Raw genomic sequence first — 24,662 nt, forward strand, 5'->3', positions numbered from 1 at the left:
CTAAGAATTTATAAAAAAACCCTTTCTTTGGTCAGAACTTTAATTCTGTTAAGAACATTGCCCGTCCTATTTAAAAAACTACCCCTTTACTTACATTTAAACCGTATGCACTAGACAAGTCCTGTTTGTAAGAAAAACACATAATGCAACAAAAATACAGAGATTAGGTCTTAGGTTTTCATTATATCTTTGATTACATGTCATCTATCCGAAACTTTCCACTACAGAATCTCATAAATATATTTTTAAAAATATTTCTTTACAGTTTTCCACAAGTTTTTTAGTCCTTTGCTGAACACTCATTGATTCAACATGCTTTAATTTGATCAAATTTGGAGGAATTAGTGACTATTTGATAGGCCACCTTCAGCTTCACTGTAATTTTTAGGACTGTGTTCCAGTATGTTTTTCACAAAACAAGATATTTGAAGGGGGCAGTGCTGAGAAGACATATAACTAAAAATACTGATGTTAGTGATCATCTTCACGAAGTCTGCGGGAAATTATAAGTATTTGTTCTCTTTATTTTATCTATAAGGAAAAGCCTTATATAAATGATTATATTACATGTAAAGAAAAAAAAACAGAAAAAATAAAATCCCAAATATATTTTTAGATATCACTCATGACAGATAAGAAAAAGAATCAATAATATTAGTAAAACAAATCAGCAAAAATATTTCTTCAGAACTTTTCTCATATGAGCCCAAGGTAAAGCAGTTTTTCAGTGTCTCTTTACAAAAAAATATTATGGCTTAGTAAAAAAGGGCTAAGAATTTTATCTGTGGAAGAAGGTATACAGGATGAATCAGGTACATCTGAGGTGATGTTTTACATCACACAAATGGCTGCTTGCTTTCCTGCTTTTAAGATCCACTGAAATTAAAGTTACAGTTAAGTTCAAGAAAGAAAACCCTACCTTGTCACCTTCTTCAACCTCACAGATTTTCTCTTCAGTGGCTGGGTTAAAGACTGCAAATTTTTTACCACTGACTGAATCATGCCATTCATTGTTTATAAATATCTGCAGGGGAAGAAAGAGTGCAACAATATTAGTAATGCATACATAGCTGTTGTCTGTTACATGTTTTAGTGAATAAACATATCTTTCATAGCTGAGAGCTGCCGGATTGATAGAGGCCTGAACTAAAACTGGATAGCTGTTTCTATGTTACTCTAAAGAGATGAGTAATCACACATGCACTCAACCAAAAAAATGGAGAGGCAAATTTTCCCTCCACTGTATTTTTACTTTGTTTCATGTCATAAAAATATGCTGTTACATAGGGGTCCTTCCACTCTGTGAAGTAATAGGGAAGCCCTAAATGACCTATGGAAAATGGCCTGAGTTTCCTGGGCTCACAGGGTTGGTAAAAATGAAGGGCTTTTCTGTTACACAGCCTCACAGAAGAAAACACAGTCCTTGGATTTAGTCAGTGTAGTATATTAAGAATATCTGGGATACCACTGTTGTATTTAGCTTTGCTTTGATTTCTCTTCACTCTCTCCTGCCAAAAAAAGAGAATCCCAACCAGAACCAAAACAAACCCCCCAAACAAACAAAACCAATAATACAATTTTTTGAAATTAAATCTGAGACTGAAAAAAACCCTGCCATAGTCAATTGAATGAATTACAGAATCATGGAATATGTAAGGTTGGAAGAGACCACACTGGGGTCATATGGTCCAATCACCCTGCTCAAGTAGGGTTATACTAGGGCACAGTGCACAGAATTGTACCCAGATGGTTCTGTGTGCTTAGGCCAGGCATACGGACTTCTGTGTGAAATTTGAGGTACTTATCTCTGTTCACAAATGCAAAACAGATCCTGGGTCTTACCTGTGGGTGCACAAGACCTGTACTACTCTACAGCCTGCTGTCTCTGAGGTACTGTTGGTAAAATGGTCAAAGTGGTTTAATTTTGTTTTAACTGTAGGTTAACCTCGAAACAGAAAGGAAATGCTCATTGGAAAGACCTGATAAATGCACAGCTGTTGAAAAGAGGAGGATAAGTTGCTAATAAGTGATTTGAAGGTTGCTTCTTGAAGTGGACATGATAAAGTATACAGTCCAAACTTAACAGTACCTGACCTTCCCTGCCTGACCCTCTCTGTGCTCTCTGGGTTCAGGTCAGGACTGAAATTGGGGTGCCATGCTAAGTTGTCTTCCCAGCGTCTGAGCCCACCTTCCTGATGCTGGTGGGCTGGTGCCCTCCTTTCTCCCTGTCTTCCAGTGCCATTGTGTTGCAGGCATGAATATGAGATCTTTTTTGTACTCACCTCTGAGGCCATGTCAGGCTCTGAATGACTGTACCACGTATTTTGAGCTCAAATTTTGTTTCTTTCTAGAATCAGGTCATCTTGCCTCACCTTTACTCACTGGAATCTAGCTGTGAGACTAGCTAGCAGGAAAGATGTGATTCTTGCCTCCTCTCCATTAGGACAAAGAACCTAGTGTTGCTGCTTAGAGTAGCAGGAACTTAGAAATAGAAACCTAGAAAATACTTTGGGATTGGCAAAGTAGACAGTGGTTGACTCAGGTCAAGACAATATCGAGACACCGGAACCGCGGGATAAATGCTTTTTTTCACAGAAACCTGAGGACTAAATCCTTCCACCTCAACCACATATGCTATGAAAATGTGACAGATTTCAGGGAATACATTTTCTGCATAGTATTAAAACTAGTTGAGTAGTTGTTAATAACTGGTGAGTAATTTATAAATAACTATCAAGATTGATTAAATTATTATCTCTAAATGGATATGGCAACAATCTGTTAATATATTAATGCATTCCTGTATTAGATTAATACAGTTCTGTATGTTTTTGCTTGTCTTTACCTGGGTACCTTATACAGAGTGTCATTGCCACCTCTGACCATCAGGACTGACCACCGAACTCCTGATTTAACAAAAGCTGTCTGTGAAATAAGTATCTAAGTTCATGGAAACTTCTGATAGGCGATGAAGCAAGTTGTAAGAATATCCACACAAAATCCCAACAGTGGTGAAAGGACAAAGACAGGAGTTAAATGGTTAATATGAAAAAAAGCCATTGCCAAGAGAAGAGAAAGAGTAAAAGATAAATATTAACATAACACTGCTATGATGTTACAGGATGCCAAATTCATATCTGTCTGTGAAAGGAATAATAGAAAGACATACCATATTTGGAAATATTTAAAGTGCTTGTTTAAAAACTACATTTATTGCAGCACTCAATATCACCTATAATATTAGTTTAGAATATATTTTTTATTAATGTTTCTAATATAATTCCTGTTTAAAACATAACTTAATTATATTAAATATATTTATGATACTGTATCAGAGTTACCCAGATGTCTTTCATAAGCTAGATAGCAGCCTTGCAACTGGAAGTAAGAAAGACAGGAAAGGAAGAAGTCAAAACTCTCCATGTAAGCTGTATTAACACATTTCAGGCAGCTGTACTCATTAACGTGCATGCAGCCATGCCCATAAAATGCTGTGGAGTATTTACTACATGCAGGATGTAGATCTCTAAATCCAGGCAGCACTGAAGTGCCAGCTAACAGCAGCCTCTAACAACAACCTTGACCTGCTGAGGAAAACAATGATTGGGATCATCTTCCAATAGGTTACAGTGTTTTTTCAGTGAGTCAGAACTCCACTGACAGCTCTTCAGACACAAATGCAAAGGACCTACCCTTTTGTGTCAAGTGCTGTGCAGTGGGTTATCTGTGGTGACTGACTAGGCCCCATGAGGTTTAGAGCTACAAGTGTATTTTGCAAAAAATTTAGAAATACTGTTACAGGTGTTTTTAACTGTTACTTCACAGGAATTTTAGGAGAGAATTTTTTTTTTTTTAATTTCAACAACACAAAGAATTGGTGACTATTCAGATTTCTTTGCAGTAGAACTGGAAATACAGATTTCCAGTATATGAGACTGTATACTGTTAGAGCTTAGTGTTTTAAATAAAGCCCAGGCAACTGGCAGTCAAAAACCATCTGATTGTCTTTATTCCTCAGTGTCATAGTACAGTAAAATCTTGCTTCTCTGAAATGCTTGATTTCAGTTCAAATGATCTAATACCATCCACTGTTTGGTGTTGAAGTTACGTGGAAGACTGCAGTATTTCTGTCCTTGTTTACACAGTTGATTTAGTCATTCAGATGACCTCAGCAGAGAATGGAGAGACAAGACCTGAGCTTTGGGTTTTTTTCTGCCATCCCAGTGGGTTCTTTTCCTTCAGCTCTGGAGTATTTTGAAAGAACTGTGAATTCATTTTTAAGTATTTGCTAGATGGGAAGTGCCATATTTGTGTCTGTGCTGCACGCGAGAAAAAAGCATTTGACTCTGTACGTCTTTGTCTCAGATGAACACCATACCTCTGCTCAAAGAAATTTTAGGGTCTTTACTTAGGTGTCATCACCTCATGAAACATAACTTTTTGCTTAATCTTCCTTAGAATAAGGATCTCCTTGTTTGTGGGCTCAATATTGTACAGTCTGTACATGGTTTCAGGCTTTAATGCTTCTGCAAAATAACTTAAAAGGCCAGCTTAAAAAGAAAATTTCTGCTGTTGCATTGATCCCATATTCAGCATCTATCTATAAACTTACTGTTTGCTAGGGACAAATTTTTATATAATTTGCTATTATTGATTTACATTATAATTCATACAGAGATGTAGTCAAGAAACGTAACGAAACTAACTAAAATGTGAACCGTCCCTAACTTAGCCATTAAGGATAGCTTTTTAAATACAGAAGTAAAGGTCTAAGCTGTCTTCTGTTTAGATTTCAGAAACTCTTCCAAACTTACAGTACAAGAAAAAGCAAAGCCTTTTCCCACCTTAAATCTGCCTTAAATCTCTTAACAAAGTTTTTCTTGAAAATACTCTTCAAATGAGCCCAGCTTCCTGTTTCACAGAGATAAAAGTGTTCACCAGATTTGAACCCTTGCTCATTTGACTGCTCTCGAGCTTCTTTGAGTAGACTATGAAGCAGGGAATTACACAAACAACACGTTTTTACAGGCAAGGAACAAGGAAGAGACACCAAGGCTGAGGCTGGACGCGTGCTGGAGGCAGTTCAGCATCACTTATGTGAGGTGGTGCAGAGTGCTGAATAACTGTTGCACCTCTTCAGACCTGCTTATATAGATTGTGACAGCCATTCAGGTATCCTTGAGTACAGTAATTCACTAAAAATTTACTTGGCAGTAAATTTTACAGATACACTTAAGCCTTAAAATTTTGTGGCCTGAGAGGAGGCTCATTTCAAGTGCTGAAAGTTCTAATTTACTAGTCTCAAAATATGTAATGGAATCTCACTGTGTTCTTTGAGCAATAAAATTAAAATATATGACATTTCTTAAGGAACTACTAAAGAAGGAAAATGTAAGCTTTAAACAAATTCGTCAACATAGATACTGCTGTAAAATCCTTTTCTTTTCTCCCCCTCAGGTTTTTTCTTACAAGAAGTTTATATATGGCTAATATTTCATGTAATTTTTTTTCTCTCCCTTGGACTTATAGGCTATTATTGAGGTAGGAATTACATGCAATAGACTAATTATCTGAAAACGTATGTTTTCTATTAAGTATTTATACAATTTTTTTATTATTTTTCAGTTACTATGTGTCTACAAAGTGAGTTGATCTTAGAAAGTTTCTGTAGTAGCTTTCTAGCTGATTACCTTTCCCCAGCTATGCCAATTACATTTTTGTGGTTTTATGCCTCACCTTTGTTTTTGAAGCTAGTCACTGCAACAGTTTAACGCTTAGCTATAATTTTTCTTTACTCAGAGTGTCTTACCCTTCCACATTTTCTGATATTCCACATGCAGCTTAGCAAGAGAATGTTCAGACCTTTTCTCCCCTTCATGTAATTTGGCAACCTAATAATTAACTAATCTGAGTTTCTCTGATTAAAGGAGTACCACAGGGCTTAGTGTATGTGAAAGCCTCATGACAGAAAGCATTTGTGACTCCACATTGTCTAATCATTGTCTAATTCCTCAGTGTTGGCTAAGTAAAATATTTACTAGCACATTTTTAACTAGCTACCAAAACTCACTGGGTTCATGGAAATATCTTTAAAGGAGATTCATATATGAAACCAATTCAAGATTACTTTATGGTTCAAAATACAAGCCAATTTCAGTGCTTAAAATACATTTGATTTGATAGCTGAAAGTAAAATTTCATGAAGAGTGTTCAGTGTTATACAATATGTAAAAGGCTTACTCTGACATGTAGCTATACCAATCTATAGATCATTTAGTTAAGTGAACTATGTGAAAAGCCACAAATGATCTCACACATAGAAAATAAAATAGAGATAAAATAGAGAGACTGATAAGTAAAGAGAGTCCTTAGAACATCTGCAGATCTTTCTTCAGATCCTTTTGTGATGACTGTTGGTATTATGCAATGGTAGAAAAAGAGAAATTGGAGCTTATGAAGATGAAGGATCTGGCTCTAGGTGCTTTGGACAGAAAGGTTAATACATCAGTAGAAATTAGTGCTTCCCTCATCTTCCAGTGTAACTAGTCACCCACACCCAATGTTCTAGCTTGTATGGGACAGGAGAGGAATGGGATGGGTAAGAACACAAGAATGCAAAGGCTTTACTAAATTGTGGGATGAGTGTTGTGTATGGGGTGACATTTCTATTATCCCAACTCCCTCAGTACACTGCTGGGGCTTTCAGACAATCCTATGTGATATTTGAAGATATGAGTACAGCATTGCAAAAATCAAGCCTCCACAGAGGTGTGCTGGATTTTGCAAACAAGTGCATTGCATTTCTACACAGTTGGAATCATTAAGCAGCTTTCAAGGAAATGGTATCTATTGTCAAGGCAAAAGAAACATTTGCTATGTGACACTCTCCTTGATTGCACACTACAAACTAGGCTTTTCAACGATGCTGGCTCTCTCCCGGTTGCCTTTTTGTACTAACAGAATAGATTTTTGCTAATTAAATATTTTAGAAGGATGGCAATATTTACAGGAATTTGTGTCTTGCATATTCAGTTACATCATTTGGTGTTTTTCTCATATTAGTTGTTTTCCTTTGGAAAACAAAAAAATCAAATAGTAAAATGTTTTGGGCTTTTTTTGAGACAGGAAGAGCAGTGGCAGGCTATCACATGGCAGAACTACATATCTTTCCTGTTAAATATTTACAAAGTAAGATCCTGCATGATTTATTCAAGAAAGACATGTACTGGAACGTGGTTAAGTTTTTCCATTAGAAAAAAAAGATAGAATGGAATTTAAAAGGACTAATTTAGATGAATGCCTGCTTTTGGAAAAGAAACTAAACAGTCATTCTGGAAAATAAAATTATTTCCCTTGCAATGGTATCAAGAAAGAAAGAAAAGAACAGTAACCAAGAATTTCCAAAGATAAGAGGTCCTTTCTGATCAATAGTTCTACCTGGATGTTTCAGAGGGCAAAGCTTCTGCCAAAGAAGTTCTAGCAGATATCTGTGTGTTATGATATAATATTATGATATAAAACTGGCAAAGAGTCTTTTAAAGCTTGAAACACAAGTCTGGATTCAAGCCTTCTTTATCTGTATATTTTTAACTCTATATAGAAAGAATTTTCTATTTCAAGAAGTTTGAAGTAATATTTCATAGTTAGTTTCATAGTTAGACTCTATCTAGTTTATTAGCAACTTGTTTAGCTAAAAAAAAATTCAAAGCCAGATTCATTTTCTCTAATGTAAATATGTGACAGAATTAATTTTATTTTTAGTTTCATTTTCACACATCCCTTTCTATGTAAGCTTATCTGGCATAATTGTTTGAATCTGATTATAACGCAATGCAATATGCTAACATTTTAATTTGTTGTCACTGTTTTGAAAAATGATATAATAGAAACCTTTCTTTGCTCCATTTATACTTTCTGGTAAACTTATCACTGCTGAAAATTTGTTTCAGGAGAAAAACAACATCCACACCATGTGAAATATAGAACCATTCTATCATGCTTGCACATACAAGTGCTTTAACTTAGGTTAAAAGGATCACTGCAGATCACTTGCTATGTGTAAAATCAGAATTCAGCCAGAATAAACATTTTAAGCACTGGTTTACAGTGGTTTCCACAGTTCATATAAGGTTAAAATGAGCACATCCTACTGTCTGAAGTGAATGCATAAGAAAGATTAAGAAAAGCAAATGTTACTAACCTTGGTGTACTTAATTTTCAGATCTTTTAATGGTTCTGGCAGTGCTGGCGTAACCAGAGCAGGATTGCTGTCTGACCCGTGCTTCTTCATGTCTTCAGCTGAGAAGTTTGAGGATGTTCCTGAAACACAGGTGAAAAAAGGTATAAAGGGAATACGGTGATTTTTGCCCTGACTGAGCTCTTGGCTTTATTTGTGCTTTTTTATCTGAACCAGCCATGGTATATTTGCATACAGGAATACGATTGGATGAAAGAATTTATTGCAAAGAGAAAATGACACTACTTATTTTTATGACCAAAAGCAACAGCCTTTTCAGTGAGCTGAGACCTCAGTGAAGCACATGCTGCTGAAACAAACTGCTGAGGCAGAGGCTCTGAATTCCTCACTGGGGAACAGAGTTTAAGGCCTCCTCATCTCACCTGTAATATTGTTTTCTCTCAGCAGGCAGGTGTCCAAATTCTAAAGGAAATTCTTCATGTACTTGAAGGCAGGTCTGAAGGTAAAGACAGACTTGTTAGCTCTGAAAACAAACTAAGCCCTTCTTACTAGAAGGTCGATGAGAATAATTACCAGAGCTAGAAACCATGCATTAAAAAACAAGCCACCTTAGGTTACATTTTAATATGTCCACAGTGCATTAGAAGTACTGTAATTAATGTCTGTTTTGCACATCAAAGAGAAACAGGGTGATACAAAATCCTTTGTGGGTTTTTCAAGAAATGTGAAGGTAGGAGAAAACTGATCAATCCAGGAAAAAAAATCTCTGGGTAGAACTAAGAAAAAGCTTGTTGTTTTTTTCTTCTAGATAGCACCACAAATTTAAGGACAAAGTTTTTACCACAGTGTCCTTTGGAATATCTGAGTCCAAAACAAATTGTTCAATAGACAAGGGTTTTCTACTCTGGGTAGAACCCACTTTCCTGTTTTGATTATTCAATGAAAAATATATATCTTGCACAGGCAAATAATTTTTTTTTTTATTTTTTATAAGATACAAGAAACTCCTTTCTTCATGAAGTCCTACCTTTTCTGATTAGTGGTATCACAGAACTTGTTTTTATATGTTAGGCTTCTGAAAAATGCACACTGGATCCATGCCATAGAAATAGAAAGAAATTATCTTATTGCTTTCATTAAGACAACATGAGTTCTTGGAGAACTCCCTGCTCACAGTTAATTAATTAATATGAGGTATCATCTAAATCATCTGTCAATGTAGGACCTTTAACTGACAGATGAGGCAGGACATATCATGAGCTTAATCTTACCATGCATTAATTCTATTTCACATGCTTTCTGAATTAAAGTGCATGCCATAATTATTATTAATGATTTTTGTGTTTGGACATATGGTTTGAGCAAGAGTTTCTGAAATTTAGAAAAGTTCAAGTTATTTCTGTGTAACAGAGAATTCTATTCTCAAAATAGTCGTCTCTCAGTGAGATGTAAAGAGCTGTGTGGACTGAAACAAGTTTCAGCCATTCAACTTGTCCTGTGAATGAAGGGAACCCATTTCCATTGCTAAAAACACTGTGATATTGAAGGATACCTGCTCGCTTACGTACTTTTGGATGCATCTGTCAGCTTTTCTGCCTTAGCTGCCAGAGGTCTGGCTGAAGACATGTGAACATAGAACAGTACATTTGAAAGTTTTTTGAGCATTTTCAGACTTTAACATTTTGGGTTACAGTATTTGCCTGTAAGGAATGTCTTTGAGTCTCTCGTCTCATGCAAAACCCAGAATGTCTAAATAGGGTTTGTTCATTTTTATTTGGAATATAAATTTTTTAACTATCTTTGTGTAGCAATCTTTTTTCTGTTTTTTTTTTCCATGTAATTTTCTGATTTAGACACTAAAGTCTACTCTAATAAACTTCTTGCCACTAATTTCTCCATTAACAACAAACAGTTTGTCTCTAGTCAACTTACCTGCCAATTGCTCAGATTTGCAAAATGGAGATCAGTGGGTTTCTCTGGTTTCAAGTAGAGCAAAAGATCTTTCTCGCAGTTGAGAGTGTTCTAAATGCATTCTCATATTTAGTTACCATTACATTCCCAATTTTTAAAAAAATGATTTAATCTAGAAGTTCATTGTTATAGTTTCTTATGAAAATGTTAGCATTTATCTTCTTTTCCTGTCTATAAAGGACAGCCTGAAATCTGTGCAGGTAAGCTTTAAAGATGCTGCCCTGGATGAAAAGTTTCAACTTTTCCAAACATGCTGGTAATCACTGCTTTGTTCTCCGCACCATTTCTTCATTTAAGACAAACTCTTTTCTCTTTCTGTTTCCCTCTTTCACTCCTGGGTTTCATGAATCACTTTCACTTTTCTATTTATTTTCAGCCTAGGAATGCTTTTAGCCTAGTGCAGAAATTACTTAATTTTCCTCATATGCCGTGTTCCTGTTTATTGTACCTTTCTGCTATTTTCATTCTAGGACCTTTTTCCCCATCCTGAGTGACATCCTTTCACATTTCACCTAAATAATGATGAGCAATTCAAGAACTATAACTATTTATAGGATTGTATTATTATTTCAAGTAGTGAATTATACAGCACTTGGATATTACAGCTATTGAAGATTACATAGTTTTGTTGTTAATGTTTTCTTGGGAATGTTGTATTCTAGCTAATTTTTTCCTTTCTTTTGGACAATAATTTGATTCTTACTTGTTATCTTTTCACTACTAAAGGAAGGAAACCCAGTTACTCCACACCCTGGCGAACTATGTGACGTATTTTCTGACTTCATGATAGTGCTTTCTATACTCCAAAGCATAACATTTATTCCAGTTCAAAACTACTGAGTTCCCTGTTTAATACAAGTTCAGGGAGGAACAAGAGTAGAGGTCTACTGTGCAAGTTGTGTTTAAGCTGTTATATGCCTTACTGAATGGCACTGGCAGTGGTAAAACACAAGAGCAATGGCTGCATGAACTTTAGGTCTGACTCATGCCACCCTGCGTCAGGAAGCTATGTAAAAGCTTTATGCTAGAAAAAAGTTGTAAATAGTTTGTCTATGTGTCTCTTCTCAAAGATTTAAAAAAAGATAATTAATAACCAAACACAGCATACCGTATTACAAGTCCTCCTCGCATGTGACCATACAGTGGGATATCAACAATGTTGTAACATTCTTGTTGAGTTCATTGTAGTCTAGGTAGGCAAACTACTGGGCCTATACTGAGGTTTGTTGCAACCCCATATTCATTATATAAGATGTAATTCAAGAACCAGAAATGTACAGATGAAGGCAGAGTTTCTATTTGAGCTAGCTGTCAATCCAACTGATGAAACCAGTGTGTCAGAAGAACAAGCCAGATGTGATCTGTGACTGGATTCTTGTCCCTAAACACAGTGTTAGTACCATCTGTAATGCCCTGGGCTTTCCTAGCTGCCCTGAGATATAGGTCCAGGAGCAACTTTTGAGTCTCCTTGGCATTTTTATGTTAGTGTATGCTGAGTTAATACTGTCTGAAAGACATTATTTTGTTCTATGCCCTTCAAGCACTAAATAGAGAAATATTTACTTTGTACTGTAGAAGAAGATTATTCTGGGAATTTCGTTTATCCAGAAATTACTTTGATTTTTCTAAAGGCCATAAACTGTTGGGATTTTACACCTCAAACATAGGCACAAGCTTTTCTTTTTTCTAAACAGTTTTTTTTTCATTTTCCTTTCTTTTTCCTTTTTTTTTAACGAATGCCAAACTACTTTCCAAGTTCCCACAGTCCAGGTGACTCTATTCTCCAACAGGGGACAGTTGACTTAATATTTTTATAAAGCTGAAGTTGTAATCATAGCAGTAAGAAAATCTGGTCCTTAGGTTTCTAGGGAAAAAATCCCTTGGCCTTCATACATTTGATCATTAAAGAAATCTAATACTTATTTTGTTGTAGAGATGCTCAAAGCTACATAGATCAGATAAGACTGCATTTCTTTAGCTTGAACCACCTCTAATGTTGGATAATGCAAGCATTTTTTTGCAGGTAGACAGTAGATGTTCTCTGCCTTTAGGTTTTGTCACCTACAGCTCTGGAAACATTTCATATTGAATATCTCTCTCACCTGATGATCAATCAGAATTACACCTTCCACAACTATTATCCCCTGTAAAAGGGGACAAAACTACCTAAGTAACCTCTACAAAGTTGCTATAATTTAAAACATTGAAGGTAAATAATCTTCCATGGGGACTAATACCATACTGTCCAAAGTTCTCTGGGGTAGGAGCTGCACAAGATACACTGCTGCACTCCACCATTTGGTAGCTGTATTTTATCATCTGTGCTGAATTTAGACTGAGTCTTGAATGCTGAAGTACATGCCTACACTTTATAAAACCTCACAATTAAAAAAAACCCTGGACAATATCTGTTAGACAATATCACTGTTAACTAAAAATCCTGATTAACTGAAACATGTCTTCCAAATCAGAATATACAGGGAGTTCAGAAAGGGAATTATACAGGGAGTTCAGAAAGGGAATTATACATGGAGTTCAGAAAGGGAATTATTCAGGGATTTGAGCAGATCCCCCATTAGTACTGATAGAAATGAGCATTAAGTAAAGAGTGAAAGATCTAAGGGTGAAAACAACCAATATATGGTTTAAAAGTGGAAATCACTGAGATTTGAGAAACCACTGGATTCTTGTTCTGAAATTCTTTATGCTCTTTAGTGATCTTCCTTATGATATCGTATTAGTGGCAGTAGAACAGAAACAGTGGTCATTTTTTAGTGTGATGTGGAAAGGCAGACACATCAGAAATGAAGCAGAACTGGTGTGAAATTCACGCTTTTTTTCCCATCTAAATTGAGATCTCAAATTTGGGTGGGATGTGCAAGTTCTCATAACTTTAATTGCAAAGCACTGAAGTCAAAATGACAACATTTTCAAGGCTACAGAGCAAATTCCTTTGGCTTTTGCAGCACGCTGACTATCCTGCATTTCTGAAAATCCAAGTGTTCCTTTAATATAATTACCAGTATCTCTGAGCACAACTAGCAGTTCTTCAGTCATTATGAAATTTCTGTGAGATATATACTCATGGAGTGAGGCAGTAGAGAGATGCATATCTGAGTTTGAAATTTGAACTCTGTTAGTGAAAAGTCTTTCCGTTTTGCAACATGGACAATAACTGTGTACAAAGAAATTTCTTGGAATTCTCTTCACTCTCATGAGAAGCAACAGGATTCAAGGAAACGACAGGAAGCTGAGTCAGGGGAGGTTTACGTTGGATATCAGGAAAAGGTTTTTCACCCTGAGGGTGGCTGGACACTGGAACAGACTCCCCAGGGAAGTGGTCACAGCACCAAGCCTGACAGAGTTCAAGAATCATTTGGACAATGCTCTTAGGCTTATGGTGTTGCTCTTGGGGTGTCCTGTGCAGGGCCAGGAGTTGGACTCAATGATCCTTATGGGCCCCTTCCAACTCAGTGGAATCCCTTCTGTGCTTCCATGATTCTGTGACTTTCATCTCACAATGACATGTCAAAAGTACAAGAATAAATTGTACCAGTGGGTAGGTTTAGGCTGCTGCATTTCATCATGCATTTTGGAGGGAAGGAATGCCATCCAGAGGGACTTGGTCAGGCTTACCTGTGAGAACCTCACAAACTTCAAGAGTTCTGCATGTGGATTGGGGCACAAAAAAAAAAAAAAAAAGCACAAAAACTGTTGGCAAAGAGTAGATTGAGAGCAGCCCTAAGGAGAAGGACTTGGGTGTGTTGGTGGATGAGAAAATCAACAGTTTTGACAATTTGCACTGGCAGCTCAGAAGGTTAACTGTATCTTGGGCTGCATAATTAGAAATGAGGTCATCAGGTCAAGGGAGGTGTTTCTGTCCCTCTACTCTGCACTCATGACACCCTGCCTGAAGCATTGCATTCAGCTCTGGGGTTCCCAGCATAAGAAGGACATGGACCTGTTGGAACAAGTCCACGCAGATGCTCAGAGGTCTGGAGCAGCTCCTGTCTGGAAACAGGCTGAGAGAGTTGGGGCTGTTCTGCTTGAAGAAAAGGGTCTGGGGAGACCTTACAGCAGCCGTCAGAAGGGGGAGCCTGGCACAAGAAAGATGGAAGAGTGAATTTTTATGAGGACACGTAGTGACAAGAGGTAATGGGTCGAACTGAAAACGGGCAGGTAGAGATTAGATATTAGGAAGAAATTCTTTACTGTGATGGTGGTGGTGCACTGGAACAGGTTGCCCACATAAGATGTGGCTGCCTCATCCCTGGAAGTGTTCAAGGCCAGGCTGGATGAGGCTCTGAGCAACCTGGTCTTGTGGAAAGTGTCCCGGCCCATGGCAGGGGCTTAGAATTAGATGATACTTAAGGTCCCTTCCAACCCAAATAATTCTATCATTCTATGATGCTAAATGCATTTTAGAATTATTTATTTTCTTCTGCTAGTTGGACATCTATCTGCTCATTGTAGTCTATTTTTTTTTGTAGCATGCATCATAATATATATAGATTTTTGGGAGCAGATGTTTTATTTTTGTATATAGGACAATTGACACATAAAATAATGACTAAAATATGATCATAAAATCACCAAAATAAAATAAAAGGAACTGTATATATTATGGGACAATGAGAGAATGAGTAGTGGTTCAGGAATTATTACACCATTTTAAAAAGCATTTATCGATAGAACACATTTCAGTTACAGGAAGTAATATTCTTCATAATATAAATTAGAAGGCTATCTATGTCATCATTGCAGCATTCCTTAATAGTTGTAGGACTATTTGGTAGAGTGCAGTATATTTTCCTTCCTTAAATTGAAATGAATTGTAATTGTTTTGTTTCTTGTCTTTAGTTTATCATAAAAAAAATCATACAAAAGTAAAAGGTGTAACAGTCTGTGAAAAAGGCAATCAAGCAAAACACAAATAAAAAGAACTCAGTATATTCTGATGCCACAAAAATATATCTATATTTCTAGAGAAAGAAGGAAATTCTCACAAAACTGGGATAAACCTGGAAAAAACCATAACTGGCTTGTAAAAGTCTGTCTCAACATTTGCCCTAAAACATGGAATATAATCAATCCTATTTTACTCATATCAATAGAATTTTTTGTACTCTCCTAATTCCTGATTATTATTAAATCCTGACATCAAATATTTTCCATAAGGTCTTGGAAAGAGTCAATTAATAAGTTATCATATGACAAAAGTATAGGTTTTTCAATTAGGCTTAATTAGTTTTCTTGTCCACAGGACAATAGTTAATAAATAAATATCAATTGCTTTTCTAATTTTATGATAAAAGTTAGTCAACATTTATATTTCTTTTGCAATACTGGACAGATTATCTGGGCTGAGAAAATGAGAACGCTTAATAGAACAGTATTATCACAACAATACATTAGTTAATAAACAAGTGCAGTTTTATTATAGACTACAATTCCAGTCTTGGCAGCATAGAATGACTTATATTTAGAGTATCTTTTTGTGATCCAAAAAATGTTATTCTTGTTTTTCCTGTTAAAAATTAAACTAATTTTTTAAACCATTTTTTGGTACACAGTTCAAATGAGGGAGCAAGTAATAAGTAGTGCATAGTTTGAAGGCTTCTCAAATAATTGATAACGAATAAGGAGAAAGATTTTATGACACAGGTCACAGTAAAAGCTCTTATCAGTGAACTTCATGAATAATTTGATGCAAATCAATAGAGTGCAAAGGCAAAACTGGTCAGGGTTAGATCAGAATCAGACCCAACACTAGTTATTAACCTACATTGTTAGCAACAATTACTGCCAAGTAATTTTCAGCATTTCCTCCATGAACCTTTGTTTCAAAGCCAAGTTTTAGACAGCCTCAACTGATTTTACATAATTGCTATGTGTGCTTTTTAAGCCTCTGTGTAGTAATTGTGTTCTTCAGCTATGAAAGACTCACACGTGAAAATAACCTTCTTTCTAATTTTAAAGTTTTGAAGAACATCTAAAAGAAGTTTCTGTACAGCTAAAATGAAAAAATGTCAGAGGTATATTTAACATCTACCTCTTTCTTTGATATTTAGAAACAATTCTCTGAATGAATAGTCCTTATTTTCTTTTAATCAGTTCTAATTATCTTCATGTTATATTAATTATCAACATCTTCATAACTACAGTGGTTTTGAAAGGTATATTTTTGTGTGTTTTGATATAGGGTGTATTGGGTCCTGAATTCTCTGCAGTGAAAAAAATCCAAATCTCTTTACTAGAGTTGAGTGCCTTTTCCATACATCATAGTAGTTAGCCGCTAGAACAGGATTTGAAACTTGCAGTTAATAGAACGCATCAAAAGGATGTCTACTGAAGTTGCAACTGAACTGATGTAAAACTTTTATGAAGTCCATGATTATTCATTTTTGTCATCCTGTCCCCCCACTCCCCACTCTAACTTGCTATTTCTTATTTATACTGTTATTTCCAGGAAGTTCCTACAGAGCTGGCTAGAAACCATGCATCAGGTAAATAATCTTGAGGTCAAAACTCCTCTTTATAACACTTGAAGTATAATGAGAAATGCTAAGAAAGAACCGTATTTGCAGTAGGAAAGTGACTTATTAGGAATAAAAAAACTTGGCACAAGTTTTAATTAATCACACAGCATTTCCAGATTGACTGTGACACTCAAGTACTTTCCTTGTATTGTAATCTCAATGGAGGATTTCAATGGATTTCCAACTCCTCTGTTTCCCAACTTTTTAGTTTAACTTAAACAAACAAACAAATTATATGAAGCAAGACCTGCCTTTGTTTGCAAATTTCAGGGAGGTTTCTGTGGATGCTGTCAGAGATTGCTGCTTGTAATGAAAAGTGAACTTTAACCAGATTGTAAGTCTGTGCATCTCTGGTCTGGAGGGCTATGACTCAGAACTCAAATTCCAATTAGAATAAAACTTTTGCAGCACATTATGAAGAGTCTTTGTTTTTCAGTTGATAGAATCTACTCTCTTTTAAAGATAATTAGTAAGATTAATGTTATTCCCTGTTCTGTGGTTAAAATCTTAATTTCAAGTTTAGATGTAGTGAGTTGGCCACATTAGCTTGTAATTTGTTATTCCCATTTTTCTCTACTTTGTCATGGTTACAGAATCACAGAATCACAGGATCTGCTTGGTTGGAAAAGACCTTTGAGATCATCAAGCCCAACCTGTGACCTAACAACACCTTTTCAACCAGACCAAGGCCCCATCCAGGCTTTTCTTAAACACCTCTGGGGACAGTGATTCCACCACCTCCCTGGGCAGCCCATTCCAATGCCCAATTGTCCTTTCTGTGAAGAACTTCCTAATGTCCAAATGGTTATAATCCAGTTGTCATGTGTTTGTTGGTAGAAATATTGTGCTACTGTGTGTATGGTACTCATTAGCATCACTGGTGAATGAGAACTAACAGCTTAAAGCAGTTGACTAGGACTTTTAAAAAGATGATGTGATCAGTCTAGCATCCACTGAACGTTGTCAAGAGCTTTCCCATTGTCTTGCGAATCTTCAGAAGGAGTAGTTTTAAATCCTGGTAGTCATCTAATTAAATAATTGCATTTAAACAGGAATAGGAGTTGTGACAAATTTGAAATATATTAGTAGTTTCTGTAAGATCCCTTGAACGCATTTCAGAATCATATTTCACATTTCATATCATCCAACAGATAATAACAATCTAGTATAGGAAACGAGGTTAATAACATGCACTTTGGGAACTAATCTTCTGCTTTGCTACAGAAACATGTTAGCCACCACAATTACAAATGTAAACCCAGCAACACAAAATCTCAGAAGGAGCCATACTTACAGCGAAAACCATAACCCTGTATGTGGTGTGTGGCATTATTCACTTTTCATCTAAAATTAAAAGTATGTTTTAGGGGTGTGCTACCTGGGTATGTATTTGGTTTTTATTGCAGATATAGATAGAACCAGATTTACTTTTTGAGACTGATTCAATAAATATATTTCATTTCTCTTCTAAAAAGAAAATTAGAAAAGAAAGAAAATTCTTGCTCAAAGGAGAAAGAATCTTTGAAATGGGAACACTGCAGTCCAATAAAATGTTACAGTACTTAACAGATTTACTGTAATTCTGAGGAAAAAAAATGCCTGCAAATAATTTTTGATTGTTACAGAATTTCTGAGAAAACAGGAGTAACTTTTTTTTTTGTCCAAGAAGTGTGGGGTGTGTTCTGCTTCTCTTCCCGTAAACACATTAAACCTTATAGTCTCAGAGTACTTTTCCTCTTTAAGTTAATGTTCAGATCATCTGTGGATGCAGCCCTGGTAATCCAGGTAATTAAGAATGTAAGTAAACCTCTTTTTAAAATTCTTTTTGTGTAACATCATCTGCTGCTGAAGTGTCCTAAGAAAAGACTCAAGTTCAGACCTTTAAAGCAAATCTCTAAGGAGCTACGTGACCTAACAACACCTTTTCAACCAGACCAAGGCCCCATCCAGGCTTTTCTTAAACACCTCTGGGGACAGTGATTCCACCACCTCCCTGGGCAGCCCATTCCAATGCCCAATTGTCCTTTCTGTGAAGAACTTCCTAATGTCCAAATGGTTATAATCCAGTTGTCATGTGTTTGTTGGTAGAAATATTGTGCTACTGTGTGTATGGTACTCATTAGCATCACTGGTGAATGAGAACTAACAGCTTAAAGCAGTTGACTAGGACTTTTAAAAAGATGATGTGATCAGTCTAGCATCCACTGAACGTTGTCAAGAGCTTTCCCATTGTCTTGCAAATCTTCAGAAGGAGTAGTTTTAAATCCTGGTAGTCATCTAATTAAATAATTGCATTTAAACAGGAATAGGAGTTGTGACAAATTTGAAATATATTAGTAGTTTCTGTAAGATCCCTTGAACGCATTTCAGAATCATATTTCACATTTCATATCATCCAACAGATAATAACAATCTAGTATAGGAAACGAGGTTAATAACATGCACTTTGGGAACTAATCTTCTGCTTTGCTACAGAAACATGTTAGCCACCACAATTACAAATGTAAACCCAGCAACACAAAATCTCAGAAGGAGCCATACTTACAGCGAAAACCATAACCCTGTATGTGGTGTGTGGCATTATTCACTTTTCATCTAAAATTAAAAGTATGTTTTAGGGGTGTGCTACCTGGGTATGTATTTGGTTTTTATTGCAGATACAGACAGAACCAGATTTACTTTTTGAGACTGATTCAATAAATATATTTCATTTCTCTTCTAAAAAGAAAATTAGAAAAGAAAGAAAATTCTTGCTCAAAGGAGAAAGAATCTTTGAAATGGGAACACTGCAGTCCAATAAAATGTTACAGTACTTAACAGATTTACTGTAATTCTGAGGAAAAAAAATGCCTGCAAATAATTTTTGATTGTTACAGAATTTCTGAGAAAACAGGAGTAACTTTTTTTTTTGTCCAAGAAGTGTGGGGTGTGTTCTGCTTCTCTTCCCGTAAACACATTAAACCTTATAGTCTCAGAGTACTTTTCCTCTTTAAGTTAATGTTCAGATCATCTGTGGATGCAGCCCTGGTAATCCAGGTAATTAAGAATGTAAGTAAACCTCTTTTTAAAATTCTTTTTGTGTAACATCATCTGCTGCTGAAGTGTCCTAAGAAAAGACTCAAGTTCAGACCTTTAAAGCAAATCTCTAAGGAGCTACATATATTTTTAAAAAACTAAATTAAATTATATCTATTTTGATTTAACTGCACCAATTACAGGGCAGTAGAATAATTTAAAACCTCCTTGTTTCTTTTAATTTGTATAGGAAAAAACTATGAGAGCTGAGAACATCAAGGTTTCCCATTTCTGAGAAAAATAAGTATGTTGATAACATTTTAGTGCATTTTTTGAGATGTTGCTGAAGCGTGCCAAATATATACTATCCGGCATATTGCCAGGTAGTGAGAATGCTAGGTGTTATGCAGAATAATTCTACTAACTACTGAAAAAGTTCTTTGAATTATACATTGCCTGGATGATAGCTGTATTCTGAGGTGATAATGCTAGGAATAAACTGAAATTTACTTGATGATCAGCACATCATGCTGGAGAAATCAGATGCAAAAATAAATCAAAGGCAGGAGACATTGGTCAAAAGAAGAGTTACTGTTTATTCCTTATAATTTTTAAATGAAAAACAAGTGGCATATAGCTAAAGTCATACCTCTGGCTTGAAAAATTAAGCTATTACTTCTCTTTCTTATTTGGTTAGTTTGCCAGACTCCACTGACACAGAGGTTTTGCAGTCAGTGCAAGACAGTATTTAATCTTTCATAATCAACATAAATTCACAATTGTTTTGCTCAGGATAAGGTTTACATAAAACTACTCCTTTACTATCATTGTCAAGAAAGATTTAAAATTTCATCTTAAAACTAAGTAAAATTCTGGTGTTTTCTCAAAATGACCCCTGAAATTTTGTATTAATTTTGCGTAGGCAAGTATGAAAACTTTTACCAAACCAGAAGGTAAAAAAAGGAGAGATTGAAGGGAGAAGCAGCAGAGGAAGGAGAGATTGCCAAGCTACATACAAGCTAAAACTTAGAACACTAATGAATAAATAAACTTTTGATGAGATGAAGATTTAGCTCCTGCGGGCTAGGATATGAATTAGAAAAAAGAGAATTGTATATATTGATCTAGCTAAACAAGCTGAGTGAATGTAAGCAAACTTATTAGGAAAGGTCTCAATAGGAAACTGGTTTTGTAGTTCGGACTCTTGAGTATTTTTCCATTCTAGCTTAATGATGGCTAAATCCTCGTTTTGCCACCTCAGTGAGAGCAAAAGCACAGAAATTATGTTTGTTTGCAGTGGATAAACATCCATACCTCTGTGATGTGCCTTTTGAAGAGAAAGGTTCCCAAAGCAATTCTACAATTTTTCAACTGCTGGAAGTTGGAGCTCAAACTGCAGTTCCACTTTTCTGTGCAGAGACAGGTTTTTTTTCTGGGCAGAGTACATTTTCTTCCATTGCACTCTAGTCACTTAATCACAGTAGCTGGGGGCATACAGGGGCACTCAGTCTCTTTTCTAACACTGAAAATTCTCAGTTTTTCATTCACCGTTCCTTGACAAGTCTGCTTTCCCTATGTCTTGTTTAAAATCATTGCAGTACACTAGAAGTGTTAAGTGGTAAAACTGACAGCTAGATACACAGCACACTAGAGTATGTTCTTCTCTCACAAGTAACTGTTGCACTGATGAAATGGCAGTATCAGTTTGGAGTCTACTGTCTATAAATCCTTACAATTTCTTGTCTATTTTTCCCAAGATTAACTTTCCTTTTATATTCTTTCATCAATAATAACCCTTTCAGCAAAATCCACATAGCTAAATTCTTGTGAGAAATAAAATTTAAAAAAAGAATTAAAATGTACTTGCAATAATTATGTAGTACCTGTGTGATACCTGTGTAATATTTTCCAGCATTGTAAGTTCTTAGAAACTCAAACCTCTCTAAACATTCCTTTGCAAATTATCCTTCGTTGCCAAGGGCACTTAATGATGGAAAATAATACTGTCATATTTCTGCTACAAGAGAGGAAAATTTCTACTCAGTAGTTTTTCTCAAAACGCTAGTCAGGAGTGTTCTGAGAAAAACTGCAGAATGGCTGTTCAATGAGGAGAAATTATGTGACATTCAAGTGCTGTAATTTTCAGTGGAGAGGAAGAAAAATTTTAAAATGAGAACAAGTTTATCTAGCTAGAAAAGTCAAGTAAGTTCATATAAAGTCAAATATTAAATTTTCACAGGATGGAAGTAAATTTATCAATATTTTTAGTACTCACAGTTCAGAAATGTTCAGTGCTTGAGGAATTGCATTTTCAGTTCACTTAATGCAATCACAACTATTTAATCATAGGCAGCAGTTTTTGGATGGAAGGACAACCAGTTTAAGAAGTTCTGAAAGACAAAATGCAAAAGTTGCTTTGATAATATTTTTCTCATTATTTATTTTCCCATTTCTTTTCTTTGTGATAGCATGTAAAGCAAAACAATATGAACATTTTATTCTATTGGACTATAAAGTCTTGTTTTAGCGTAGCTACAGTGGTACAAATAAAGCATTTCAATACAAGCCAACATCTGATCCACTAACAGTTTTTTATGAGGGTAGAGAAATAGCTGTCTTCCCATGCTACCTCTGTGGCAACTGCAAAAGTGAATAAGGGTGAAGTTTCAATAAGGCATTTCAAGTCCATCCCCTTTTGTCCTACCCAATCCCTAATTCTATCATGAACGGAAGTATAGAATTAGTTAAATAATATACACTGACAACATATTCTGAAGGCTATGTACTTTTGTACAATATTCCATAGTTCAGTTTATACAAATACCACAAGGTATAGTTCTTAAAATTAGTCATAGCAATTTTTCAGAAAAAGTTTTAAAATTTCAAACACACAAGAACGTCATAACTTCACAAATACCTCCAAATAAAAGTTCTCCGAGTTATTTTTCGTTTTTCCCCAGACCTGACCACAAAATAAGAAAAGCTGCTTCCTTTGCACTAAAAACATATTACTTCTCAGGGCTCTAAATGGTCTTTACTAATTTTGGAATAAATATTAATGCTAATGGAAGTTAAAAAACAAATTCATTGACGCAAATTAAGGCTTAAGCAGTACACGAGCAACCAAGAAAAGATACTAACCTGAGTATTAAGACATTTTTTCAAATAGGTTTGTGCCTGTAGCTGTACCACCAATATGGATAATTCAGCATGGCTATTAATGATAGAAAGTACTTTGCCTGACGGTGAGCATTTGCAGAAGCCTGGAGTCTGTGTAATGTCATGCAGTGAATTAAAAAGGAAGTGTTTGTAAAAAGGATGGTCAGGGTTCAAAAACAGAAAGGATATTTGGGTGGTTAACTCCATTACAGTAAGAATATGCCTACTTTTGTCCTAATAATACCAGTTATCTCTCTTCATGATTAAAATAGAAAAGCATTCAAATATCTCTTGATGAAAGATGAAAGGAATTTCTGTATAGATTTTTATGCTGCTATATGAAGATGCAAAAATTTCTGTATACATCAAGCTTTACTCACTATCTAAATCTTTTTCCAGCACCACTATTAACAGATTAAGGTTTATTAATCATCAAATTTTCCTACTGAACCTCTGGCTTCTGAGGAAATTAGCAATCCAATTAATATTCTGCATGTTCCTGTGCACAAGATGATTCTGGTTGATCATAGTTAGTATTTTTCTATATGTAACCTAAACAAATTCTTTGAGTTCACAAATTCTACTGCTACAGGTCAAACATTACGTGCTTCATTGCCTTTATGCTTTCATTACCTCTTTTCTGTTTTCTTGGATATTTTTTTTTAGCTAGCAGTATTTGCTTTTATGTACTTTTTAGCAATTTGTCTAAACATATAAGCAATGAATTTTTAAATAATTCTTAGTCTGAGTTTTAATTCTGAGGTGAATTTAAGTACTATATCAATTCCAAAAAGACCATTGTTTCAAGTGTCAAAGTGCCACTGTTTCATCCTACAAGTATATTTATTTCTGTGAATCTATCTCTATATGTCTCAAGAGTAAGTCAAAATCAACTGCAATGCAAGCATAAGCATTAGTAGCACATGATAAACTATCCTCGTGCCAAACTGATTTAGAGCAGTTTTTAGTATCAAAATTGTTAATCCACTAGAAGCAGTGTCTCTTAAAGGATAATTTGTAAAACCATTGGCTTTAAGGTTTTGTAATATCTTAGGTTAGACAACCACATGTATGAACTGCCATGTGCCACTAACACCTACAGGACACAGACACCTTTGCATTACCTGTGCACTTTAAAAGTTGTATTTCTCTTGGTTCTGTAGCTGTTTATTATCTTATCCTGCATTCTGAAGCTTTCACAAAGTGTCATACTGAGTGTGTCTCAAACTGAGCTTGCTGTCAAAACTGTGTCTGAACTCAACTTCAGAGACAGAAGTGAATTGAGAACACTTGGGACCGTAGATTCTGCTTTGCATTACACAACAATCTTCTAGTCATTTCTCTCAACTTGTTAACAATATTTCCCTGGTTTATTATGTACTAAAATGTAAACTTCTTAGACCACAGCACTATCTTTCTCCTTCTCTTGCCATACCGTTTATATGTTGATAGAAGTCAGGGATTTTATGTGCATTGCACAGAAAATTGTGCAGTTTTAGGCATGGAAGAATTTCAGGAGCTGGCATATCAATTTGACATTTGGAAAGCTACAAGACATTATAGAAACCATGGTTCTAATCTGGGCATGTGAAGGGATAAATATCTTTACTCTTGAAGAATCAACAGTATGTTTACTATATATGTGATAAAGTATAAATTATTTCCTGCCTTTCTAAAAGTTTTTACTTTCTAGACACCTTTTCGATAGATTTTATATTAATTTAGTTTTACTATTTTCCCCATATGTTTTAATTTTTGACTAAATGAGGGATTTATATGAG

General features: G+C 35.4%; 1 protein-coding gene across 3 annotated transcripts in view; it reads right to left on the minus strand.

Annotated features, from left to right (window-relative positions):
* The window catches only part of ALDH1A1 (aldehyde dehydrogenase 1 family member A1), a 67,645-nt gene extending 45,542 nt beyond the window's left edge, over positions 1-22,103 (minus strand). Inside the window, exons 1-4 of one of the 3 annotated variants that reach the window (XM_017735456.1) lie at positions 21,998-22,103; positions 8,620-8,693; positions 8,201-8,319; positions 920-1,024 (exon numbers count right to left, since the gene is read on the minus strand). In XM_017735456.1, coding sequence (XP_017590945.1) covers positions 920-1,024; positions 8,201-8,290 — 195 coding nt within the window. In that variant the 5' untranslated portion in view covers positions 8,291-8,319; positions 8,620-8,693; positions 21,998-22,103. Of the gene's footprint in view, positions 1-919; positions 1,025-5,809; positions 5,886-8,200; positions 8,382-8,619; positions 8,694-21,997 lie in introns of those variants that run through there. The other 2 variants (XR_001862353.1, XM_017735458.1) reach the window with 2 other exon arrangements.
* Positions 22,104-24,662: the final 2,559 nt, after the last annotated feature.

Source organism: Corvus brachyrhynchos, unplaced genomic scaffold (genome assembly GCF_000691975.1).
Source record: "Corvus brachyrhynchos isolate BGI_N302 unplaced genomic scaffold, ASM69197v1 scaffold22, whole genome shotgun sequence".
NCBI classification, from domain to species: Eukaryota; Metazoa; Chordata; class Aves; order Passeriformes; family Corvidae; genus Corvus; species Corvus brachyrhynchos.